The 23,778-nt window shown below is 37.6% G+C and overlaps 2 protein-coding genes across 5 annotated transcripts in view; one reads left to right on the forward strand and one right to left on the reverse strand.

Moving 5' to 3' along the window:
- Positions 1-1,569: 1,569 nt before the first annotated feature.
- LOC106073368 (checkpoint protein HUS1-like) lies at positions 1,570-16,420 on the reverse strand. 2 transcript variants are annotated; one of them, XM_056005508.1, is made up of 8 exons: positions 16,345-16,420; positions 7,463-7,590; positions 5,429-5,605; positions 5,235-5,342; positions 4,413-4,487; positions 4,022-4,121; positions 2,866-2,997; positions 1,570-1,772 (listed from the first exon to the last, which is right to left on the reverse strand). In XM_056005508.1, the coding sequence occupies exons 2-8, from the start codon at positions 7,547-7,549 to the stop codon at positions 1,687-1,689; spliced, it is 765 nt and encodes a 254-aa protein (XP_055861483.1). In that variant the 5' UTR covers positions 7,550-7,590; positions 16,345-16,420; the 3' UTR covers positions 1,570-1,686. The 2 variants fall into 2 exon arrangements, with proteins under 2 accessions (XP_055861483.1, XP_055861482.1); XM_056005507.1 differs by lacking the exon at positions 16,345-16,420 and adding an exon at positions 8,925-9,146.
- Positions 10,054-23,778, forward strand: part of LOC106072165 (switch-associated protein 70-like) — a 49,454-nt gene continuing 35,729 nt past the window's right edge. The window contains exon 1 of one of the 3 annotated variants that reach the window (XM_056005503.1): positions 10,054-10,190. The gene's annotated coding sequence lies outside the window, so the exon portion shown is untranslated. Of the gene's footprint in view, positions 10,191-10,560; positions 10,765-23,778 lie in introns of those variants that run through there. The other 2 variants (XM_056005505.1, XM_056005504.1) reach the window with 2 other exon arrangements.

The following is a 23,778-nucleotide window of genomic DNA, read 5'->3' on the forward strand; positions in this document are numbered from 1 at the left end:
TACTAGTGTTACACAATAAACATACTCAAGGTCATTTGTATTCAGTGCCCCAATCCTTCTGTGATTAGTTTAGTATGAATGACCTAGATATAGTGATTGTTTGAAGTAGCTATGTACACAATTTATTCTAAGCTCAGTTTCATAGAAAAGTAATAATTAAGAAGTAAAGTTCCTCTTTCAGGCTTAGTCTATAGGCCAGATGTTAAAGATCATGTTTCTATGATGGATAGTGTGGGAAGCGTGGTCGAGAGGCTAAGTACGCTTGAACTTGGTTTGTCTTGGCTACCTATGAAGGGGGCACGAGGTTCAATACCCGACTCGAGCATAGTTGTGTTTACTGAGCGTCTAAGGCAGCACAGAAAACTTTCTCCCAGATACCCCCCACTGGTTCACAACTGAGATTGGACCAAAGCGCTCTGAGCATGCTATAAGCATGAAAGTTGCGCTATATAAAAGCCATAATTAAGTTCATAAAGATGTTGTGTACAATGAGCAACTGATTTTACTTGCTTCAATTACTGTCAGTCTCCCCATTAGAGCTGCTGTGAACAAAATTATGTTCTAGAAATCCTGAAGTTCAAAATCTGTCTTCACAGGGATTTTAATTTGTGACCCTTAGTTTAGAAATTAAGCATTTTCCACTCTGCCACCACACTCAGTCATATGCTCCTACAAAGTCATAAACTTTACTTCTCCAGACAAGCTTACAATCCATATTGTTTTAAAGATTGATTGAGATGTGTAACCAGACAAGCTTACAAGTCACATTGTTTCAAAGATTTACTTGTGTAGTCAGACACATTGTTTCAAAGATTGACATGTGTACTAAAGATTGACATGTGTACTCAGACTAATTTCTTGTTGCTGGTGTTCTGTTACTATATTTACTTTGACTTAACAGATTGAGATTGAGTCATAGAAACTTATCTTTAAGATACTGAGTCAAATTAACTTTATCTTTATAAAAACTGATTCAAATTAACAATTTAAATTCTTAGAAAACTTCAAATTGATTGCCCTCTACAAAGTTAACTTTGGTTCAAAATATTGACATTTATATCCTTGAAGTTTCTGTAATTTTTCTTATTGAAGAAATGAAAGGTTTCTATCCCTAATTATTTTATGTGATCTATTAAAATCATATACATTAATACTTTAAACAAGTAACAAAAAAAACAAAAACATTTCCTCCGTTACGAAGCAGATAACTTTTTGTAAGAAAGATTATTCTACTCTTAATAACTAATTCATGATATACCCCCCCCCCCTCAAAAATATTCCTGGTTAAGACATGTATACTACGAGTTCTACTTTGGTGATACAGATCCAGGCATAACAACAGACAGTAGTCTTTAACTAAATTTCTGGATCTAGTCTGCACTGAATGTGGAAACATATGTAGGTTGCAGCTGGAACTGCGTAGCTATGTGAAATAATGTACTCCTCATTAATTTTCAGACTTAATAGAAAAGCTTTATCAATAATATAATTCAATACAAAATAATTACTAACATTTCTTAAATATTTATAATAATTTATTTGAAACCAATAAATACAACTCATTTCAAAGACTATGTTGTTTACCATTTGTTTTAATCAATCAAGAACTGAAATAGTGAAATCTATATACACAATGAATACAGCTTGTTGACACTTGAACTCTGAACCATGTTCAGAGGTTATATGTCACCTTGAGATCACTGGCAGGAAATATTGCAGTGATAAATCTTCATGCATCAGAAAGAAGTGGACCATCCTATGATGAACAATATCTGGTGAAGAAAACAAAATATCAAAGGACAACAGAACGTTTTCCTTAGAACAATATTGGGTAAAAAAAACATCAAATTGTGTCTTGCAAGTGAATTTTTCTCAACTATTTGCATTGACTCCTTGCCTCCTGTCCTTTTCTGCACAATTATAATAGGGCTAAAATGGCTGCCTGGTCATGCGGTTTGTGCGCTGGACTGTCGTTCAGACTTATCGATGGATCCGGGTTCAAACCCTGCTTGCTCCCATCCCCCAACAAGTAAATTATCAACTCTGAAGGAACATAAGAAGCATAAAACATTTTACCAATAATCAAGTCTAAGATTGTATACTTAGCTAGTCTAAACTCTCTATGTAATCAAGTCTAAGATTATATACTTAGCTAGTCTAAACTCTCTATATAAATTACAATTGAGTTGTCCAAAGACATACTGACCTGGCTACATTGACCTTCACAAATAAAAAAACCTATCAATCTTGCTACTCAGCAGTGCCTATAGAAAAATTGATGTCTGATTGATTTCTGCCTTGTAAGCCTGATTTTAATTTCATTTCTGCCTAAGCAAAGTGTGCAGTGCGTCCACGTGATGTCTTGTATATGATCATCATCTCATCGTCTCTGCCTGTGGTCACTTCTGGGCAACAGGACACCAACCAGCTTCCTCCAGGCATCTCGGTTCTGGGCGAGTCTCTCCAACTGTCCCCATATCTTGTCTATCTGCTTCCAAATCACGGGGCCAGGTATTCCTGGGCTGCCCCCTCTTCCTCTTTCCTTGGCGGTTCCAGGTTAAGGCTTGCTTTGTTATGTTGGATGCAGGCTTGCGAAGGGTGTGACCTATCCATCTCCAGCGTCTCTGAAGGATATCTACTTGTATATGATAGAGACAGCATATCACCTGAAAGATAACCCACAAGTCTTGCAAACATTGACTTTGACTACAATGATTCTAACAAGAAGGTTGCACCTGAGAACTTTTGTTGGCAGCTCATTGCAATGTAAGTCTTGAGATATGTAGAGAGTTTGTAGAGTTTCCTACAACTACTCATAGTTGAAAAGTTTAGCAAAGAAAAATGAAAAACAAAAAGTGGACATACTGCATATGACTCTCTTTGGATTGACCTGTTGCCCATTAAGAAACTGGGCAAATTTTCTGATGTCAATTCTGGCTGTAGCAAATTCTTCTTGACCTTGTGAGGACTGCAATATTTGACAGCCATCCTGATTCCCTGTCAAAGCAAGTTGTTAATTTTGAAATTCAATCATATTCAAGTAGCCCAATACTTTCTGTGTGACAAATAAAGTGTGTTCTAAAGCTTAGTATAAGGGAGGGAATCATGGGTCCCCATTAGAAACCAAAGACACTTCACAAACTAATATCCAATACCAATAGACCCCAGTGAATTCAGCCAACCCAATGAAGCTGAAGGCTGTGGTTGGGTTTTGAGATAGGAAAGTGGTGAGGTACTGTTGGGGTGGTGAGGTACTGATAAGGTAGTTTGTAGGAAGTGGTGGGGATGACATAGATGCTAGGTGGACAATGATCTGTTCTACAGAGGATGTGACTACACCTACTTCTGTCAAGGTATTGTAAATTATTACCATTGATCATTAAATTTCAGTCGTAGCTAGTGATAGGGACTACAAAACATACAGTCAAGAACCCAATATAAAAGAAGGCAAAAGTATTTGAATGAGAACATATGTGGGTTACAGCTGGGTCATTATAACCAGTTGAACTACATCATTCCTCTTTAAACTCAATGACAAGTATTGTTTTAATATTTTGACTTATATTGTCAAAGGTCAACAGACACACAACTTTGCCAGAGAAAGAGGCAGATTCCATCATGTCTCTATGTTCATTCTAACAAAATAATGGTCAGACTATGGTTTAGTTTGGGGAAAGACTACAGTAATAGCTTTGGGCAGTAAAAAAAAAATTGTATCTAACAGGTTGATCACAAAGTGAATGAAACCTGTCATGGTGAAAGGGTGTGTGAATATATATTTTTAACTTTGTATGGTAGTCAGGAATAAATGAGAAGATGGTAAAAAGTGTAAAAGTGTTTAAGGTATTGTGATGGACAATGTTTACAAATGGAATGAAAATATGTGAATCAGAAAAAAGTTTATGGATTACTTTGTCCATCAAAATTTAAGGACATCTGTACCCAAGCCTGTGTGGTGAGCTGAATATAAGAGTTTAAAAAAAAAATCATTCTAAGAAAGCTATAAGATGATCCAACCTACCCCATGTTGGGTTCAAGAGGTTCTGAAAGTGTGTGCTAACTGCCACCATGTCTGTTTCAACTGACAGTTTCATCTCTCCACTTCTGTTAGCAGACAGAGACTGTTGTTGAAACAAATAGAATATAACTGTCATATAGTGTATGGACATTAACTGAGCAAGCACTTCTACTGATACTACATGGGCTGATTTAATGATCATCAAGTAAAACAATTTAGCAGCTAAACTTAAAATCAAATTAAAACAATTTAGCAGCTAAACTTAAAATCAAATTAAAACAATTTAGCAGCTATATTTAAAATTAAATGTGAACAATTTAGCAGCTAAACCTAAAATTGAATGCAATCAATTTAGCAGCTTAACTTAAAATTGAATGCAAAGAATGTAACTTACAAGATAGTTGCTTAGATTTTTCATCTTGTCGATGACATTTTTCATCAGTTTGAGTTGCGGCATAGTAATGCTGACCTTCGAAAGAAAATGATATTAACTAAACATAAGGTCAATGTCAAATAATTCGAAAGGTCTGAAAGGGTGCAACTACCTGACACAGAGTTATGTCTAATAGAAAGCAAGAGATAAGTCATAAAAGTGAAAGTACCCTTTCAGATCTTGCAATTGATTGGGCAGGTGATGTGAAGGTCATTTGTTTCTATGTTCAACAGTTCATAAGGGCCAGCACAATGACTAACTAACTGTAAGGTTCGGCGAACTCAGGGGAGTCCTAAAAAATCCCAAAATTTAAAATCCCAATCTTCACTGAAATTCAAAAGCCAAAAGACTTCACCACTCAGCCACCACTTTCATATAAATAAATGAAACAAATATTTTAATTCTTGTTGGCCTCCACCAGCGAACACTTTTTCATGCGACTATGGAGCCCTATTTCGGAGAGACACTCCCGTCCACAACTATCGCAGGTTAAAGTGGCTTTCATTTTGGTGGTTGAGGAGCTGGCCATTTTTCATATGGCAAACTTTCTTTTCCAGAGCTGAGGCTCATGTTTCTTCACATGTCCATAGTTTTCTTGGTCACTGTCTCTCTCCATCTAGTGCGGTCTAGGGCTATGTCTTCCCAACGGTCATTATCTATGTTCACTGTTTTGAGGTCCCGTTTTTATTTTTAAAATCTTTTAATTAGATGTACTTATAATATGGGAATTAATGTATAATAGTTTATTCTGTTGGCCAAACAAAAAGGATAAAAAAAACTTACATCAAATTTTGGCATCTCTGGTTCTGTGTAATCTGGCCAGTGTTTTCTTGGGACCACATTGACAGGAATATCATGGACCACTTGCCTCTGGTGGGGCCCACCTGTTGGCTGCACCACACAAAACAAAAGGGATGAAACAAGTTACCAAGAAACAAACAGGGTCAACAACTGTTAGTATACATTTAACTACCTACCAAATCAATTTCCATCGTAAGACATGGTGTGTTCTTTTTCGTGAGTTTTAATTTAATCCATTTGGCCGAGTGAGCAGTTTTCAAAGCTTTAAGCATCAGATCTGGCATCACCTCCAAGTAAATTTCATTGGCTTCTGCTGACACTCCATCCATGGCATACTCATCAAAAAAATGACTCTGCATTTTGATAAGAATATTCTAATTATTTGTAATAACAACAGATATCAAGTAATTTATTTTTACTAAATATTTCTTAATCATTTTTAGGTTTTAGTACAAAAAAAAGTAAAGCTCCCCTTACATAACTTCCAATCTATAGGGCAGATGATGTTAAGGTCATCAGTTTCTTTGGCCAATGGTTAATGATCAGGTTGTCATGTGGCCAGCACATAGACCAACTGCCTTAACTTTTCCAACTAAAGTCAGGTACCCATTAGAGTTGAGTGATCTCACGGGTGCCCTGAAAATCCCGAAATTCAAAATAGTCTTCACCATGTTTGGAACCCAGGATCCCAGGTTTGGGAGCCAAACACTTAACCACTCAGCCACCAGCTCCAAATATCTATAGTGTTTATAATCTATAATATATATATGTAATGTATGCCAATATCCTACAGGACTATTTTATGGAAATCTATGCATTGTAAGATATTTTAAAGAGATATCAAGATATATATTATAGCTTTTATATAGCGCTACTTTCATGCTTACAGCATGCTCAGAGCGCTTTGGTCCAATCTCATTTGTGGACCAGTGTGGGAAGGGGGGGGGGGGTAAAGAGGGTATCTAGGAGTTGGTTTTCCGCGCTCAGTAAACACAACTCTGCCCAAGTCGGGTGTCGAACCTCGAGCCCACTTCTAGGTAGCCATGACAAGCCAAGTTCAAGCGCACTTGGCCTCTCGACCCCGCTTCCCACCAAGGAAGCTGGCAAGCTTTCCCTCAAGGAATGTGAAATCAATATCAATGAGTAGGAAAAACGAACCCATGATAAACACTCATACTGAAGAGCTATTCATTTTGTTGTTTCAGATTAAAAGGAAAGAGGAACGCCAACAGTAAAGCGAAGAGACAAGCCTAAAACACATGTGCCCTAAACGTACAGGTAAACCAACTTTTCAAAACAAAGACTTCCCAACTATCCCTGAATTCATAGAAAGTGAGATTGTGCTAATCTTCTATAATGTAGCAGGAACTTAGTAGTAATATATATATATATATATATTATATATATATATGTCACGAGTCGAGTCTGTGACCTATTTCAACCAGTTTCTAGAAGCTAGAGGTCAAGCCAGTGCTGTCCATTGTAAACAAGTTAATTTTAGGCATCCAATCAAAGAAAGAAGTTAAGGGAAAAAAAAAAGCACACGTCAGCTTCTAGAAGGTCAAAGTTACTAAAATAATTAGGGGAGAAGTTTCCATGATTCTGGAATGTACGATTAAGAAAGGTATAAATTAGGGGAAAGTCAGTTAGACGGGGTCCTCGCTTAGTAATGGTTTGATTGAGTTATAGGTTTTGTGATATTAGCGGTCCATTAATTAGAGTTTTATTAGTTGAAGTGATATTTGTTGAAGTGATATGAGTTGAAGTTACCTTAATTGAAGTGACAGTAGTTGAAGTATTATAAGTGAAGTTTTGTGTATCTTTAAGATTTGAATTGAGAAGTTATTTGTATAAGAAAGTTGGAGAAGTATTATTAAAGAAGTTTTGGAGATAATACAGAGATGTTTCTTTCTTCATTTCATTTGAATTAAGAAGTTTGATAATATAAATAATAATCCCCGGCAAGTGTGATCATCACAATATATATAAATATATATGTATATGTATAAAATTTAAAATTAACCTCTAAAAGCCGACATGTTTCAGGAAGAGAAAAATGTGTTGTCAAGTAACAACAACAACAACAAAAAAAAAGGGAAACAACTCACTGTATGTACATTCTTAAAAAGAATACCCATCCCAAGTTTTCAGTGATGTCAACAACACCACTAAATAAATATCTCAAGTGTAGATTTAAAAGAAAGGCTGACCTGATCCAACTCACACCACATCTGTGCACCGCCATCACCGATTCTTTCAGACAAAATGAAAAACACTTTGTCCTCTGTTATCCGCATGATGCATGTTTTCACAAGTTTAGATATAGTGCCAACTATATCTGTGAACAAAAAGAATTGCATGCTTAGATACAGTGTCAAAGATATCAGAGTTTAAATAATATATAGTGTACTCTGTTAAGCCTCAGATGTAAAATCTATATATGCAAGATAAATCACAGGTATTTACTTTTAAATATTTCTTTTAAATATTTCCTATCTATTGTATTAATATCTTGTTGCTACTCACTATCACCCAAGACTTGTCTAATTATTTAAGCTAGTCCTGAGTACTTGTCAGAGATATGGATATAATTTGATTAAAATAAATATACATCTGGTTTTCTTTTAATTTTTAATTAAATTTTATATTTTCTTTGAATTGTAAGTTATATTTTTTATAAAATTGATCTAGATCTAGAATCTATTAGATTAGATCTAGATCTAGTCTAAATGTTAAAATGTGGCTAATATATATCTAGGACTAGACTACAGACATCTCTAGAACTAGATCTATTTAAATCTATTTAATTATAATAATTATTTACAATATGAGTATATTTTTATTAATTTTTCTATAAACTCTGTAAGTCGACTAAGAGTAGGCTACTATTACTAAGACTTAGATCTAGATATCTAGTCATACTCTCCATCATAGTTCATAGAATAGAATGAATTTAGATCTAGAGTCTAGATTACTTATAATTAAGCCAAAGAATTGTATCATAGATCACTATACACTAGATGATCTAGTAGATCTATTCTTAGTCTTAGTTCTAGAATTACTCATTACTGGTAATTATACTAGTAACTGTAAGGGTCTACAGACTACAGTGTAGGCCTACTAGAAATCTAGTTTACACCTTTCACTAGTTCCACCTTCCTTATTTAAACTTATTACAACTGCTACAGACCACTACACTTACAACTAATAGTACTAGTACCACTAACTCTATACTACGATTATAGATACTTATAATTATAATATTAGTATAATAATAATAATCTACTAGAGTCTACTAGATCTATCTAGTATCTAGACTCTAGAAAGTCTAGAATCTAGATTTCTACTTTCTAGCTAGAGTCTAGAATACTAGTCTAGAAATTCTAGATAGATCATACTCTATATTAGATCTATTAAGTCCATATAAATCTAAATCTAGAATAGTAATACTAGATTACTAGATCTAGAGTTTTAGAATCTAGATTTAGAATAATCTAGATCTAGTCAAATCTTTATTTCATTTTTATTTATTTCTACTTTTCTTAAACTAGTTAAACTCTTGACTGACTTTGACTCGAGTCACTCGAGAGAGATTCTAGATCTACATCTAGAAAGAAAGACTCCAAATCAAAATAATTTACACTTTCTTTTTTTTTTAAACAGTCAACTTACTGGTAAACTGTTGTATGCAAACTATATCCACAATTTTTCCTCTAAATTTCATTTTTTGAATCACGAAAACAACGGACCAGACACACTCACAGCATTTGTCAGAATTTCCGCCATCTTTGTTTACAAATTTTAAGAAATCAATACAGACAGTCACACACAGAAGCACACACTACACACTAACACAGTGACAGTCAGGGCCGGCCCTAGCAATTGCGGGGCCCTATGCGAAATGGACTGCGCGGGGTCCAGTCTGGATAGGGATAGGCCAGGCATAAAAAAAAAAAACACAACACCATGTAGATTTATGAGACAGTATTATCGTGTCACATATGCATGTGACCTCTGAACTACTGTAACGTGGGTATATATAGTCAAGAAGCAAATGGGTATATAGTCTTTCTAACATTTACATATTACTTTTAGTTAATTTTTTTTTTTACAAAAAAAAATTTAAAAAAATGGGATAGATAAATTTGGGATCATTACACATTTAACCATAAGTTCTTATTAGAATTTTTGATGTTTTTGCAGAGGCTGCTGCCTCGTTTAATATTGGTCTGTCCATCAACCTAAAAAAATTAATATATGCCGCTGAAGTCCCCAAACGGAACTCATTTAACCCATGTCCAGAAATCAATGTGAATGGTCAGTTTACCTACTTGGGCAGTACAGTGTCCAAAAATGCGCCAACATTAATTAGTTATTCAATACCGAAGATTATAAGGATAAGTGCAGTGTTTCACACCATGTTATGCACCTCATGCGACCTGAATATTTTTCTACAAATGATTCAGACAAAGCTGTTGTCCGCCGAAAGGGGTCGTCTATGTTTTCATTTCGTCTTCTGCGCCTGTCGTCAACAAGGGCTTTTTTGGGGGGTCTCAAATGATTGACATGAATGTTATAGGCCTATTAGTTTAAAAACAAACAAATATAAGATCTAGATAGGCCTAGAATCCTCAGCATCCTCCCCCCCCCCCCCCCCCCCCGAAAAAAAAAGGATGCCGATAACAGTAGCATATTCTACCAAGGGGGGCGCACTAGGCCTGCTACTGTTGAATTACTTGAAAACATGTTTTTATTAAAAAAAAAACAACAAAAAAACAAGACATCGTGACACCGTGTTCTTGAGACACATCTGAGAAACCAGGAAGTAAATTAGAGCCTGCTATGGCCTAATCTCATTTGGTGTGTGTGTGTGTTAAATTTTATGTGTTGCATAATAAATAGTAAAATGTTATCTACATTTACTTAAGGCAAGACAGGGTAAGCCTTCTCTAGTTATTTCGACCCTGATTATTATTCGTAGCACAGGCCTAGGCTTAGTCTTGATATATAAACCAAAAAAAAAAAATTCGCTACCAGACGTGTTCTTATCGGCCTATATGAAGGCCTATATTTTATTTAACTGTATGAAATTAGTCCTAGGCCTATATATATCCTAGATCTACATTTTGAAATAAAAGATGTTAATCTAGCTTGACTTCGGCAAAAAAATGGAACTATGTCCAGAGTTCTAGACTAGATTTAAATGTAGAAAAATAGACAACAACTGAGTTTCGATATATATATATAGTTTACGTATCCAAACTATCATTAGATTTTTTGGATAGCGATTTCATAGTTTCCGCTAGAAACAGATTCGACTCTCCTCTTGCATTTGTGATAGACATACTAGGCCCTACATTACGTGTTATTGTAATTATCTCAAATAATAACAGCTTAATTTGTGGTAGGCCTGTGTAACTTAGAACTATACGCAAACAGTCTATTCATCCGTATATAAGTTGAGTTTTATTTTTTAAAAAACCGCTCTTCATTACGGACTAGCAGATCAAATGTAAGTTGAAATATTTTCTAAGTTAAAAATTTCAGTCATTTTGTAAAATGCAATTGTTTGCTGGCTGCGTTGGGGGCCTTTATACCAAAAAACATCTATCCGGTAATAAGGGCTTGTGGAAGTCTTTTGGGCAACAGTGCAGTGGCGTAGCTAAGGTGGGGAGACTTTAAAAATCCCCTCGGGCCCAAATGAGTGTTTTTTTACATTAAAAATTAAATATTACGCAAAATGCAGAGGTTCCCAAAGAGGTCAAGCCCCCCCCCCCGGACCCCAAACGATGGAAAATTCCTAGCTACGCCCCTGCATCATGACTTAATGTGTATTCAGGTTTATTGGATACATACATACATACCGGGCTCGTAGATATATGAAGTGCTACGTGTTTTAATTGATAACAAAGTAAAAAAAAAAAAAGTTCCACTTTCAGACATTGCGATCTATAGGGTAGATATTAATGATCCTCTGTTTCTGTGACCAACGGTTAACGAGGGTGTCTTGTGACCAGCACAACGACCAACCGCCTTTACTTTTTATCCAACTAATGTCAGGTACACATTAAAGCTGGTTAGACTCAGAGAGACCCTAAATATCACAAAAGTCAAAATCCCAGTCTTCAACGAGATTTGAACCCAGGACCCCCAATTCAGAAGCCAATCGCTTTACTCACAAGATGAATGAATAAATGTCGGCCTATTAGATTGTGAAATTGCTGGTTTTGTTTGTTTTTTTTTTCATTTCTATTTCTTGACAACAGAACAAGTTTCTACGAAAATAAAAAAAGTTACATATTATCATAACAGACTTTACCTCTGTGGTTATGTCCTTGACCCATGACAAATGTCAGAAGCCTCTAAATACCAACTTTTATTGAGCTACCTTTAACCCTTAGAATTGGGGATAAATTAAAATAAACAACAACGTCTAGTGTTAGTAGTGTTAGCGCATCATTGGGAAAAGGGGGGGGGAGACATTGGAAATTGTAGGACTTTAAAAAAAAATCAGTTTTGTGTTTCATTTGTTACATATATTTTGTTGTTGTTGTTGTTATTGTTGTTAATTAGGCCTATACTTCTCAACAAACCATAATTGTGTTTTAATTATGTTTGGTGGTTTTGTTTATGATCTTAAATATTTCATTTAAATAAGATCTGTCTTTCGAGCTTAGCTTTCTTATAGTCACATAATTCAGTTGTTGTTAGCAAACTTTTTTTTATACCAAGTGAGACATTGGTTAAAAACAGGGCCGGATTTAACTGTAGGCCCTATAGGCAACAAATAGCGTAGGGCCTTCAAGGAATATTTAGCACTGGCATATATCTGGAATCTGGACCTAAAAGGGCACCAAATCTCACATAGCTTAAGGGCCTTTTCAAGTCTAAATACGGCACTGGGTGTAATCGAGACCAATCTATAATATGATTGGTCTCTGCGTGGTCTTTTACTTGTGACGCCACCTGAGATTTAAAAAAAAATGACCTTCGTGCTCTCCGGCGCCAAGCTTTTTTTTTTTTTTTCAGCATTCTGAGCTTCAGATATTCATTCTCTTGGCGTATACTGGAAACTATTTCTTTTAGAAGAAAGAGCGCAGATAAAAGAAAGCATGATATAAAAGGAACAGCTCCATATTTATATCTTAATAATGTATAAGATATTTCCCTTTTTCGATATCAAACAAAATAATTAATTATCAATAATTAATTGACTACAATTTTTCATTGATTCATGTTTTGTTAGGTACATAAATAATTGTGAAATGTTTCAACTTGATGCGAGAATGGGTGTGGAGAAAAAAAAACGTGTACAATCATCTTCTAAAAGCACCAAAACCCACATATAAGCCATATCTATTAATAATAATTGTGAAAAATTTTAGCTTGATCCGAGATTGGGTGTGGGAGAAATAACTCGTACAAACATTTTATTAGAGAGTTGATAATAAGGTTTGTTAAAAGAATCTTACACTCTTAAGCGAGCTATTCTTGTTTGTGTGTGTGTGTGTATATATATATATATATATATATATATATATATATATATATATATATATATATATATATATATATATATATATATATATATATATATATATATATATATATATAGTTCGTCCATCGTGGTTCGATGATGACCACTTTGTCATCCAGGGGGCTGAGGGCTTTGCACTGGGGTTTTATGCCTCCTCGTGTGGCTGGTTCGGAATGTTCGGCTGCACACTGGGCAGGTTATTCCAGCTGGAGCTAGTGTCATTGGCCTTGCTTTTCTTCTCTGGCGTTTTTCTTCTGCCAGCCTTGTTCTCTTTTCCTCAGCAACCTGTGCGCCAGTTTTCACAGCGCGACGCCATGATGCTCTGTCATGTGCCTCTGTCTCCCAGGTGCCTGGGTCTATGCTGAACGCCTTCAGAGAAGCTTTGAGGGTGTCCCTGAAGCGCTTTCTTTAACCACCTTGCGAGCGCTTTCCTTCGCTTAGTTGGCCATACAAGAGTCGTTAAGGGATGCGGTGGTCTTCCATTCTGCAGACGTGACCTGCCCATCGCAGCTGAGACTGCATCAGGGTTGTATATGGATGCTTTGCAGACACGCTCTTCGAAGGACTTCAGTATCTGGTATTTTGTCTTGCCATTTGCCATTTTTCTCAGACATGTCATGTGGAAGTGGTTCAGTTTTTTTGCATGTTTTCTGTACACTGTCCATGTTTCTGAGGCATAGAGCAATGTAGGGAGGATGACGGCTCTATAGACCCCTAGCTTTGTGTTTGTGGTGATACCACGTCTGTTCCAGACATTATATATATATATAAATATATATGTGTGTGTGTGCGTGTGTGTATTTAGTACCAGGTGACCGAGCCTCGCTCGTTTGAATAATTTGTTGAGGAAATATATTTACTTATTTTGTATCGGGTAAAGACTCCCAATTCTAAATGTTTCTTTCGTGCTCTTTTAGTTCTAAATGTCAATACTTTCATAGAGTTGGGCAACTTTTTTTTAAGGGTCTTAAGTTTGTTTTGGAATAACTATAGGGCCTACATACGTCACGGTTCCAGTTAGTTCCCAAGGAACATTTATGCCAAGTTTCATCAAGATTGGTCAAACGGTTTTGATTTCTATTTGGAATATACATATATACATACCTCTTACTTTCTGCTTTATATTATAAATATAAATATATATAGGTCTTTACTCTATGGTTTGGAACGTTAACATTTGCTAATCATTTATTCATTAGAATCTCTAACCCAAAGTGATTGCTTGAATTGCTCGATTACTTTCGTCTTATCAAGTGTGTAATACTCCTCGTCACTTTCTCACCAACACTTTGTCCTGTGCAGGTAATTCATTAGTGTGTCATTAGTGTCAAGAGTTTGATGGCTGTCAAGTGGGTGACTTTCTTCTGTCATAACCCAAATCCCCTTGATTCACGCAGCCTGACGTTCTAATCAGAAGGGCAAGGGAAGCTACTGCACGTCAAATTTCAGTGAACTTTAAAACAATTTAATTAAGCAACACAGTTGGTTATTAAGTGAAAGAGAAAGAACAACTTCCGGGGCACTATGTTCCTCTTTATTAGTTACCCCATTAAAATCTGTTTCTTCTTCACATATCCCTTAGCTATTGTTTCCCGGAACACTTCGCACATTCTGAGTATTTAGCGGAACACTTTGCTTATTTTTTTTTATAGAGAGATTAACTCTTTCTCTCCTAACTGACGATACCAGCGTTGATTCTTCCAGAATGTGGTAAATAATTACGGAGAGAAAGAGTTAATTCACGTGGTGACCTACTAGTTAATCATTTCAGTAGTTCATGGAACAACTATTGAGGCCTCGCGAAACACTAGGTTTCCTCGGAACAGAGTCTGGGAAACACTGGCTTAGTTTGTTGGAAAGTTGGGGCACTACACAAGATCTGTTGACCATCTCCACTCCTCTGTGTCTTTTGCCTTGGATACAACCTCTTTCAATGGCAGGCCCACCCATTCCTTTATGTTGTCTTCCCATCGCTTTCTCTGTCTGCTTCTTCTTTTCGTGGTTCTGTTCCCTGAAGGAAGGTCTTTAGCGAGTCCTGAGAACATTGTAATATTGCCCTAGAGTTTTAGTTTGCGTTTTTTTTTTACAGTAGTTAGCAGGTCGTCATTAAGCGTTGTCTTAATCCTGTTTCCAATCTCTTCGTTTGTAATACGGTCTTTGTATACCTAGGATCTTTCTGTAGCATCTCAATTGCATTGCTAGGATCCTCCTCTCTAGCTCTGCATTCAGCGTCCAAGATTCGCCTGCATATAAGAATGTGTACTCCCTTAATCTGCGTCTATACATCTTAAATATCCAATGTAGTTCTCAATTAAATTTTTGGTGTTGTCTTTTAATATTTTATTTATTAACTATTTATTTATTCTCCGTGTCTTAGGGCTAGATAAAAAGTAAAGTAAAGCTCCCCTTTCAGACCTTGTAGTCTATAGGGCTGATGATGTAAAGGTCATCTGTTTCTGTGGCCTACGGTTAACAAGGGTGTCATGTGGCCAGCACCTTTACTTTTCCCCAACTTATTTCAGGTACCCATTAGAGCTGGGTGGACTCAGAGGCGCCCGAAGATCCCGAAATTAAAAATCCCAGTCTTCACCAGGTTTCGAACCCCTGTCCCCGGTTCGGAAGCCAAGCGCTTTACCGCTCAGCCACCACGCCTCCTAGGGCTAGATATTTTATTGTAAATTTTTTTTTTTTTACACTCTGAAATGTTTCCAACAAAACGCCTACAGCAGTTTGGGCTGTAAGTCATCGACCGTCCAGTGTGTTGAAGTAACGTCTGTACGCGTTATACAAGATAAGATGAGAAGTTATTACTTATATCAGTGATGCCCAACCCAATTCGACCTGCGGGCCATTTAATTTTCCAACACTCGTCTCGCGGGCCACATGACCACAAAAGTTACAAAATTAAATGAACTGTTCTAAAACTATTTTACCAGAACCCCCTAGATTTAGTAAAACATTCATGTGATATTTGACGATTACAATTTTTTAAGCGTCAGAAAATAGCTTCATTTCTCTTCTTAAAATGGTAGCAACAGTGTGGGTACCTTTAAAACCGATACATTTTCTTGTTTCTTTTTGGGAAACATTCCCATCAATCCTCCAATCTCTATTTGTAGTTAATCAATCTTTTAATCGTAGTTCAAGCCAAGGATGTCGCCATATTTATTTTATAATGTCGATGTATATGTTGTTGTTTTTTTTTAAACAGTCACACTTTCTTTATAAAACAAAGATGTTGGCTTAGTGTCATGTTCAGAAAAAGTAAAGATCCGCCAACATTTCCTGGTAGATTCTACATTCAGAGTCCCTGTTTATAAACGCACAAATGTTAAAGGTCATGGTACCAATTCATTCAGAAAAATATGAGAGCCCTAAAGTAGGTGAAGATACATTTTTCAACCTTTTTTTTTTTGGAGGGGGGATTTTCTTCACTTTGTGCCGACGTTTCGGCGGGCCGGATGGGACCACGCCGCGGGCAGGATCTGGCCCGCGGGCCGTATTTTGAGCATCACTGCTTATATAATATAATTTTTTCAACAAATTGCTGCTTACTTATTCATAATGTAACACTCTCACTGAAAAGTACCCTACAAAGTCATTTTTTCCCGGATCTAGCCAAGTGGGGACTACTTGCGCTGAGTACCAAACTTCCCATGTAGATGATCTATTGCAGAGGTTCTCAACCTTCGCGACCCCCTTGGGGGTCGACTGACGATTTGCCAGGGGTCGCCTAAGACCATCGATAAATGGATTGCTTTTGTCAATTCTCCTATTGCTGTGTAAGTGTGGGTGGGTGGGGGTCGCGGAAGTTGTAAAAAGGGGTCGCCTAGCATAAAAGGTTGAGAACCGCTGAATTCTATTGTGTTAGAAAACGTCGTGATCATGTTCATTCCTATCTAAAACAATTTTGTTTTCCTCGTTATTTCTATTTTTAAGAAATAATTTTTCTGTAAATTATGCAGCCTTGAAAGCTATAATTATAGTAGGCCTACATATTTTCATTTTTGACTGCTGCGCCTAACATTTGTATTGTATTCAGTCTTCAACATGTTTTGTCCCCAATGTTGATGTGTGTTTTATATCGGCTGCACCACTCGGTGTTTGGGAGTAACATCCCTTGTAACTGTTGTTGTCAACCAAGATGGCGTTAGATTAAACAGCTGATTTCATATCCAGAGTCTTGTTATTATTCGTTCATGATAATCAACACCCAAACTGCAGGAAAATGTGTAAACTGAACATCGCTACGTAACTAATAACTCTCTTATGTCCTCTCCCCCACCATTACCAATGTAGACAAATGACTTGTACATGTCTACTTGTTACACAGTTTGTATATTAGCCACACCAGATTCTGCCCCGTCTCAAGATTAAGCCAAAACCAGTGACTCATTTGGGCGCATCCATTGCCTTTCGAGACAAAAGGAGCCACTATATATTAGAAGTACTGAAGACTTGCACTATGTCTCAGATTTTGTAAATCTATAAATTTATTTAATACTTTCCCCTTTCTCTTTTTTTTTTTTTAACTTATAAATATTTTTTAACCACAAAAAAATGGCCCTTGGAAAAAAACAACGTTGAAGATGCTAACTCTTTCTCTCCTAATCGACGATGCCAACGTTGATTTGACCCCATTAAACTAAATTGATTTTTGGAGCTATAAACTTCAGTTTGTGATGTGTAACAGGAGTACGCATTCCCCTACAATTCGATGCCAAATATAACATATTCTGGTAACAAACAAAAAAGATTAAAGTTTAATCCTAACAGGATAGTGAAATACAAATGAGCGAAAGGAATAATTCTATCGGAACCAGGAAAATATTTACAGAGAGAAGAAGTTAGGAAACATGAATGGCGTACACTGGCAACCGTTACTTTTCCCTGGCGTGCAATGCCCTGGCAGGCGAGGTGGTTGAATTGTTAAGCGCTTGTCTTCCGAACCGGGGGTCCCGGGTACGGGTTCGAATCCTGCTGAGGACTGAGATTTATGATTTCGGGATCTTTAGGGGCGCCTCTGAGTCCACCCAGCTCTGATGGGTACCATCTGAAATTGTCTAGTAGTGTTGTGCGTCGCACTTGGAACACTAAGGCCAGCAAAAGCGAACAAAGCTCCCTTTCACCAGCATGAAATTTGCGGCGGATTCCCCCTTTCCCCCACCCTGTACGACGAGGGGTGAGTTTGTTTTGTGTTCACTTCTAGTGGACACGGACACTCCGAGCTCGTGGACTAGATACGTGGTCGAAGGCCGCACCACTGGGGCCCCCGTCGTATTCATATACTATACCAGGATAACCGTGCGGGACACGCCATTTTTGAAACGGTTCCTCGAGGGACGGCGACTGGACGTTGACAGATCGCTGCGGGAGCTGTTTGACATCCCCGCACATTGCAATGAGAATACTCTCATACTCTCTTAGGCACTCCCGCGGGAGCCTTGTTGTGCTACCCATTTTGGCCTAGTCGTCCCCTCTCACGACCGTTTCCACCCGGGCGCCACTATGAGGCAGGGTAGCAAGCTGATGGGTACCTGACATTAGTTGGGGGAAAGGTAAAGGCGGTTGGTCGTTGTGCTGGCCACATGACACCCTCGTTAACCGTAGGCCATAGAACGTGAGCTCCGTGACCTATATCGAAGGTGTTGCATAGAAACAGTTGACTTTTACATCATCTGCCCGGGCCCATAGATCACAAGGTCTTTTTTAGCAACGCCCGTGCAAGTTATTCCCGATTGGTCAACAAGGAAGTATAACTCCACCAACTTTCGTGAAGACATCGGCGATGTCGAGAGTTATAGAACGTAGTATTTATACAGTCGACTTGGGTAGACCCTTGTTTACGCTATGTTGTGATTTTAACTTGCGGGCTGAATACGGCGAAGAGAAGGAGGGAGTGAGAGGCAGAGAGAGAGAGAGAATGAATTTATTATACTTTTACCAGGAAGACTATTTTCAGTCCAACGTGCTGGTCTGTGTTTCGCACGAGCTTATCTACAACTTTATTTACTTTCACAGTAGGGCTTATAAACAAACGTCCTGTTGTGTTACTATCACGACATTGCCAGTTGTATTTTCGGTTACAGCAAAAGTGATTGTTATTTTCCCCCTTATTAAAACAATTAGTACGTTAAGGGTCGGTGTAGGTGGGCTGAATAACTTTGTAGTTATATTTATTAGTCATAGGAAAACTTCCAGTTACCTTATATGTGTATTGCATAGATATATCCGTCGTTCTGGTTATTAGCAAAATCTAGGTGTAGCACTATTTTAAACTCGTTAACACAAGAACAAAAAAGGTCTGCATTATTCTGAATAAATCTTTTTTGTTTATTCGCTGTTTCTTCTTCCGTTTCTGGTGCATTGAAGATAAAGGAACATGTACAGGAATAAAATAAATAAAATCTGATCTCTCCCCCATCCCCAGTAGAGCTCTCAATATACATCTCCCCCCCCCCCCCAATGTTGTCTGTTCTTAAACAATTTCCCCTGACCGCTCTTTTACCGTCGCTACCACATAGTCATAGCACATTATTCGCTCCATATTAGGCGTTCGCTGGCAAGACTACCTCCTAGATAACTATGTTCTGCTAGAGGCTGGTGTGGACAGTATAGAGAGTATAGTATCTGATCAACAGACAGCCGGGAAGTAGATGGCCTCTGAAAGAGACAGCCGTGTAGAAGATGGCCTCTGAAAGAGACAAGCGGACAGAAGATGGCCTCTGAAAGAGATAAGGGGACAGAAGATGGCCCCTGAAAGAGACAAGCGGGCAAAACATGGCCTCTGAAAGAGACAAGCGGGCAGAAGATGGCCTCGGAAAGCTGTCATCAAGGTGGCGGGACACACAATTGAGACCCGAAGAAAAGCGCAGATGAGGAAAAGAAAGCGTACACCCCATCGTGGACAATAGCTCTGCCTGCATTAGATGCTGCAAAATATGCAGGTCGCAACTGGGTCTTTATGGTCACGTGAAATACTGCACTTGTCTTCAATCCTCTGAACCTTATATAATGAACTTGATAAGTTCGATATAAGCCTTGAGTTTGTATCAGCCAGCAGGTGTACAAGTGTAAATATGTACATGTGATAACTCTTATTTATTCTTTAACCTGTACACTGTGATGTCGATGATACTTAGTTTTATCATTTATTTCAAGTCCTGCTGGTCGAGATGCTTCTTCCAGTTGTGTGAAAGCTTTAGCAATGTCAGATGTGTCTTTACCAAATAAGACAATGTCATCTGCATATGCGAGATATTGTAGAGGTTGGCTGTATATTGTTTCTGTTGGTTGGGTACCTATGTTATAGGCTAGTTAAGATGTTTTCATGGAAAATCTCTAATTGGATGTCATTTAAAATTGTCTCAATAGTGAATGACTATCTATCTATAATAAAACGATATTGTTCCTGCTGGTTGGGTACCTATGTTATAGGCATGTTAAGATGTTTTCATGGAAAATCTCTAATTGGATGTCATTTAAAATTGTCTCAATAGTGAATGACTATCTATCTATAATAAAACGATCAGAAGAATCTGCTTTATTTTAGGGTGTCTAGGATTTATGAATGTATACAGAGCTATTTACCGATTGCAAAAAGGAAATTCGTAGATCCGCCGAGAAGCTCTCCTTCATTTGAAGTTTTTCTAACTCCAACCGAGGCCAATCGTCATAGAAGGCCTGCAACGTCGCAACCTGCGGGCAGTGGGGACCAATAACTCATTGCCACGTCACAGGTCTGTACGACGAAAGGTCAGATTTGGATAGAATTTCTTTAAATGGCAGGCCCGTCCATTCTTTGCTGTCTTCCCATCGCTTTCTCTGTCTGCCTCTTCTTATTTTCCTGGCACTGTTCCCTGAAGGAAGGTTTTTGCGAGCAATGAGGACCTTGTGATATTGCTGTAGAATTTTAGTTCGCGTAGTTAGCAAGTTACCGTGGGGTCCTAACACTGTACTAATCATGTCTCTAATCTATTCGTTTGTTATGCGGTCTTTTGACAAAGCTTAGAGATCAACTCACTCTGTCTTTCTGTCTAGTACAACTGTTTTGTACACACGTTATTTCTCCCACTTCCCATTCTCGGATTGGAGTTGAAACTTTGCACAATTATTCATTGTTCTTAACCAAATAGGAATCAGCCAAAAAAAATTCGGTAATGAATTGTTAAATTAGTTGTTATTTAATTAACTTAATGGGATACTGATGATGGAAAATAAATCTTACAGTATTGATAGGCCCTATATATGGCTATAAATATTCTCTTGTTCTAGCCTTTTTTTTAAAGTACCTTTCTACATTTTTGCTTCTTAGTTTTTATCCTAAAGAGTCTCTAATCCCCTGACACGTATTTTTATATTCGTCTACCTATTACCTATTTGCAGAAAACACTGAGTGACTCTGTGACTCATAACATTCTTTACAAACCAGGAATTATACTTCCTCTCTTCATGTCCTGTGTACCCATAAACATTTAGCTGTACCGGTAAAAACGTCTATTGGAACAGTGGCATGTCATTCTTGGTAGATTCTATGTAGGTCAGGGGTCTACTTAAATCTAAAATGTCGGATAACTAATGAATGTAATAAAACATTTTACAAAACAAACATTTTACAAAACAATGTTAGATTTTTTTTTATCTTCTATCCGTTACCTTTTTTTTCCCCTTTCAGACCTTGTGGTCTATATGGCAGATGATGTAAAGGTCATCTGATTCATTGGCCTACGGTTAACGAGGGTGTTATGTGGCCAGCACAACGACCAGCCGCCTTTACTTTTCCCCAACTAATGTCAGGAACCCATTAGAGCTGGTGGACTCAGAGGCGTCCAAGGATCTCGAAATTAAAAACCCCAGTCTTAGCTATCATTAATCAGAAGCGGCCTAAGCAGTGTGTGGGGCCCCTGGCGAGTGTTATATCAGGGCCTTGAATATTTATTTGTACGATGGGCTGACGGTGGCAAAAGATTCTCTTTGTTGCAGGGCCCCTCGTAGCCGCGGGGCCTGGGTTCCCTAAGGTCGCCTTTATTAATTATATCGGATGCCATTTCTCTATTCCATCTTAAACCATTTGCTAATTACGTTGATTTTTAGGTTTCTCTTTCTTTTTTCTGAAGTTGGCAACACCTATCGAAGAACCTCCATTTATTAAATAAATATTAAGGGCCTCAACTGCTGATCGCTTTCTGCCATCACGAACATTTGCTTCCTGTATGTTGAACTAGTTCTTTCTTTCATAGGTTTTTTTTTATAGGCCCCTTCACTGTGGTTTTCTACCTATCACGGCGGTTTTCTGCCTATTACAGTAGTTCTCTACCTATTACAGTAGTTCTCTGGGACAAAACTGCCACAGCCATGTTTTCAATGATTCGCAACACAAACACGTTCAATCGGTTAATCATACCACGTGACAAATACAACGCACCTAAGGTGTCCGCCTTATAGTGTGTTATGTTCTTCGGACTGTCGAAATGTTGGTTCTGAGTTCGAATCTTTCCCGTTGTCAGCCATGCAGTAGATTTGGTCTTGGACATACCGTACTAATCTTTATTCCGGATGAACTTCTAAGATGTATAAAACAAAAAAAAACAAAAAAATCAGCAGTCAAGCAGACTTATGACATATGTTTCCTTAGACACAAAATACAGACTTGAGACTCGCTGCTCAATATTTACCAGATTGATCGTATGATACCTAAGAGTGTGATAAAGAAGGCGCGCTGATAACGCCGTGGGTACTTAGAAACTATTTGGTTCAAAGATAAAACTTAATTAAATATATGAAGACTATCGATTAAGGCTGATAAAGTTACTTCTTGCTAAATACATTACTTTGTTACTGATTGCGTGATCTATTCCTTGATACAAAAATGAAACGGAGAGAGAGAGAGAGGGAGAAAAGACTTATGTGTGTGTGTGTGTTTGTGTGTGTCTCTTGTAGATCTAGTAATGCGAATCTTCACCATATTTCAAAGAAACAATATAATTTTTTTGTTGTTGTACAAATTTCTACTTCAAATGATAATGGACATGATCACGGATGACTGCAGTTTTTTTTTTTTTACACGACTACGTAAACCCAGCCTATTATTTCGCGACCTGCATAATTTGTCATATCTAATGTAGATAAAGCCGTTGTCCCCAGGGGTCTTTCAGGGTATTTTTTCTTTACCTCGGCAAGGGTTTTACTTTGAGATATACGAATTGGTACATGAAACTAAACATTCGCATTTTAAATTTCATTATATTGGAACGATTCGCATTTATTTAGATACATGATAAATATCACAACGCATTAATGTCAAATTAAAAAGCGATTCTTTTCCTTGTATTTTCAATTGTCCTTTTCATGTGCCCTTTACATGAGGGTAGTTTTATAATAATATGGCTCCTTCTGTCTTGGAAGACAATGGATGCGCCCAGACGAGTCACTGGCTTTGGTTACGTCTTGAGATGGGGCAGGATCTGGAGTGACTGATCAAGCCAATTCTGGAGCGGCAGAGTTTGCCACAGTTCGTGCATCTATTTGCCGACAGGGCAGCTTTCTTTTTCTTTCTCTTGACTGATGCAGCTTTTGCACATACTTTGGTCGATGCCAGTGGTTCTCATGTCTCGCTTGCAGACATCACTGTTGGTTAGTCTTGGGCGGCCCCTGGGTCTGACTCCATCTGCAAGCTCAGCGTATAGGATGTCTTTTGGGATTCTTCCATCAGCATGCGAGTGGTTTTATGCCAAAATGTTTTAGGCCATACTTCTGATGCAAATTATTGCAATTAATTATAGGAACCTAGTGAAAGTGCTGCCCCATTTGATGACTAATGTGCTTTAATAAACAACAGTCTTAAAATGGCATGAAAATCCATACCGGTCCTTCTTGTGGTAAGCCTATTTACAAAATATAGATGTCACGCGGGAAATCAAGAAATAAGATCTGTTTAGAGTTTAGAGTGCGCGTTAACTTTGGACAGTCAAAAATACTTCTCTTGCTAAG

This window comes from Biomphalaria glabrata, chromosome 12, assembly GCF_947242115.1.
Source record: "Biomphalaria glabrata chromosome 12, xgBioGlab47.1, whole genome shotgun sequence".
NCBI lineage: Eukaryota > Metazoa > Mollusca > Gastropoda > Planorbidae > Biomphalaria > Biomphalaria glabrata.

Coding starts and splice junctions, on each gene's coding strand:
- LOC106073368 (XM_056005507.1), bottom strand. CDS start 8,976: ATGAAATTTAGAGGAAAAATTGTGGATATAGTTTGCATACAACAGTTT. Junction 7,591..8,924: donor TTGCATACAACAGTTTACCA/GTAAGTTGACTG, acceptor TTTTGTTCACAG/ATATAGTTGGCACTATATCT. Junction 5,343..5,428: donor TTACGATGGAAATTGATTTG/GTAGGTAGTTAA, acceptor TGTGTGGTGCAG/CCAACAGGTGGGCCCCACCA.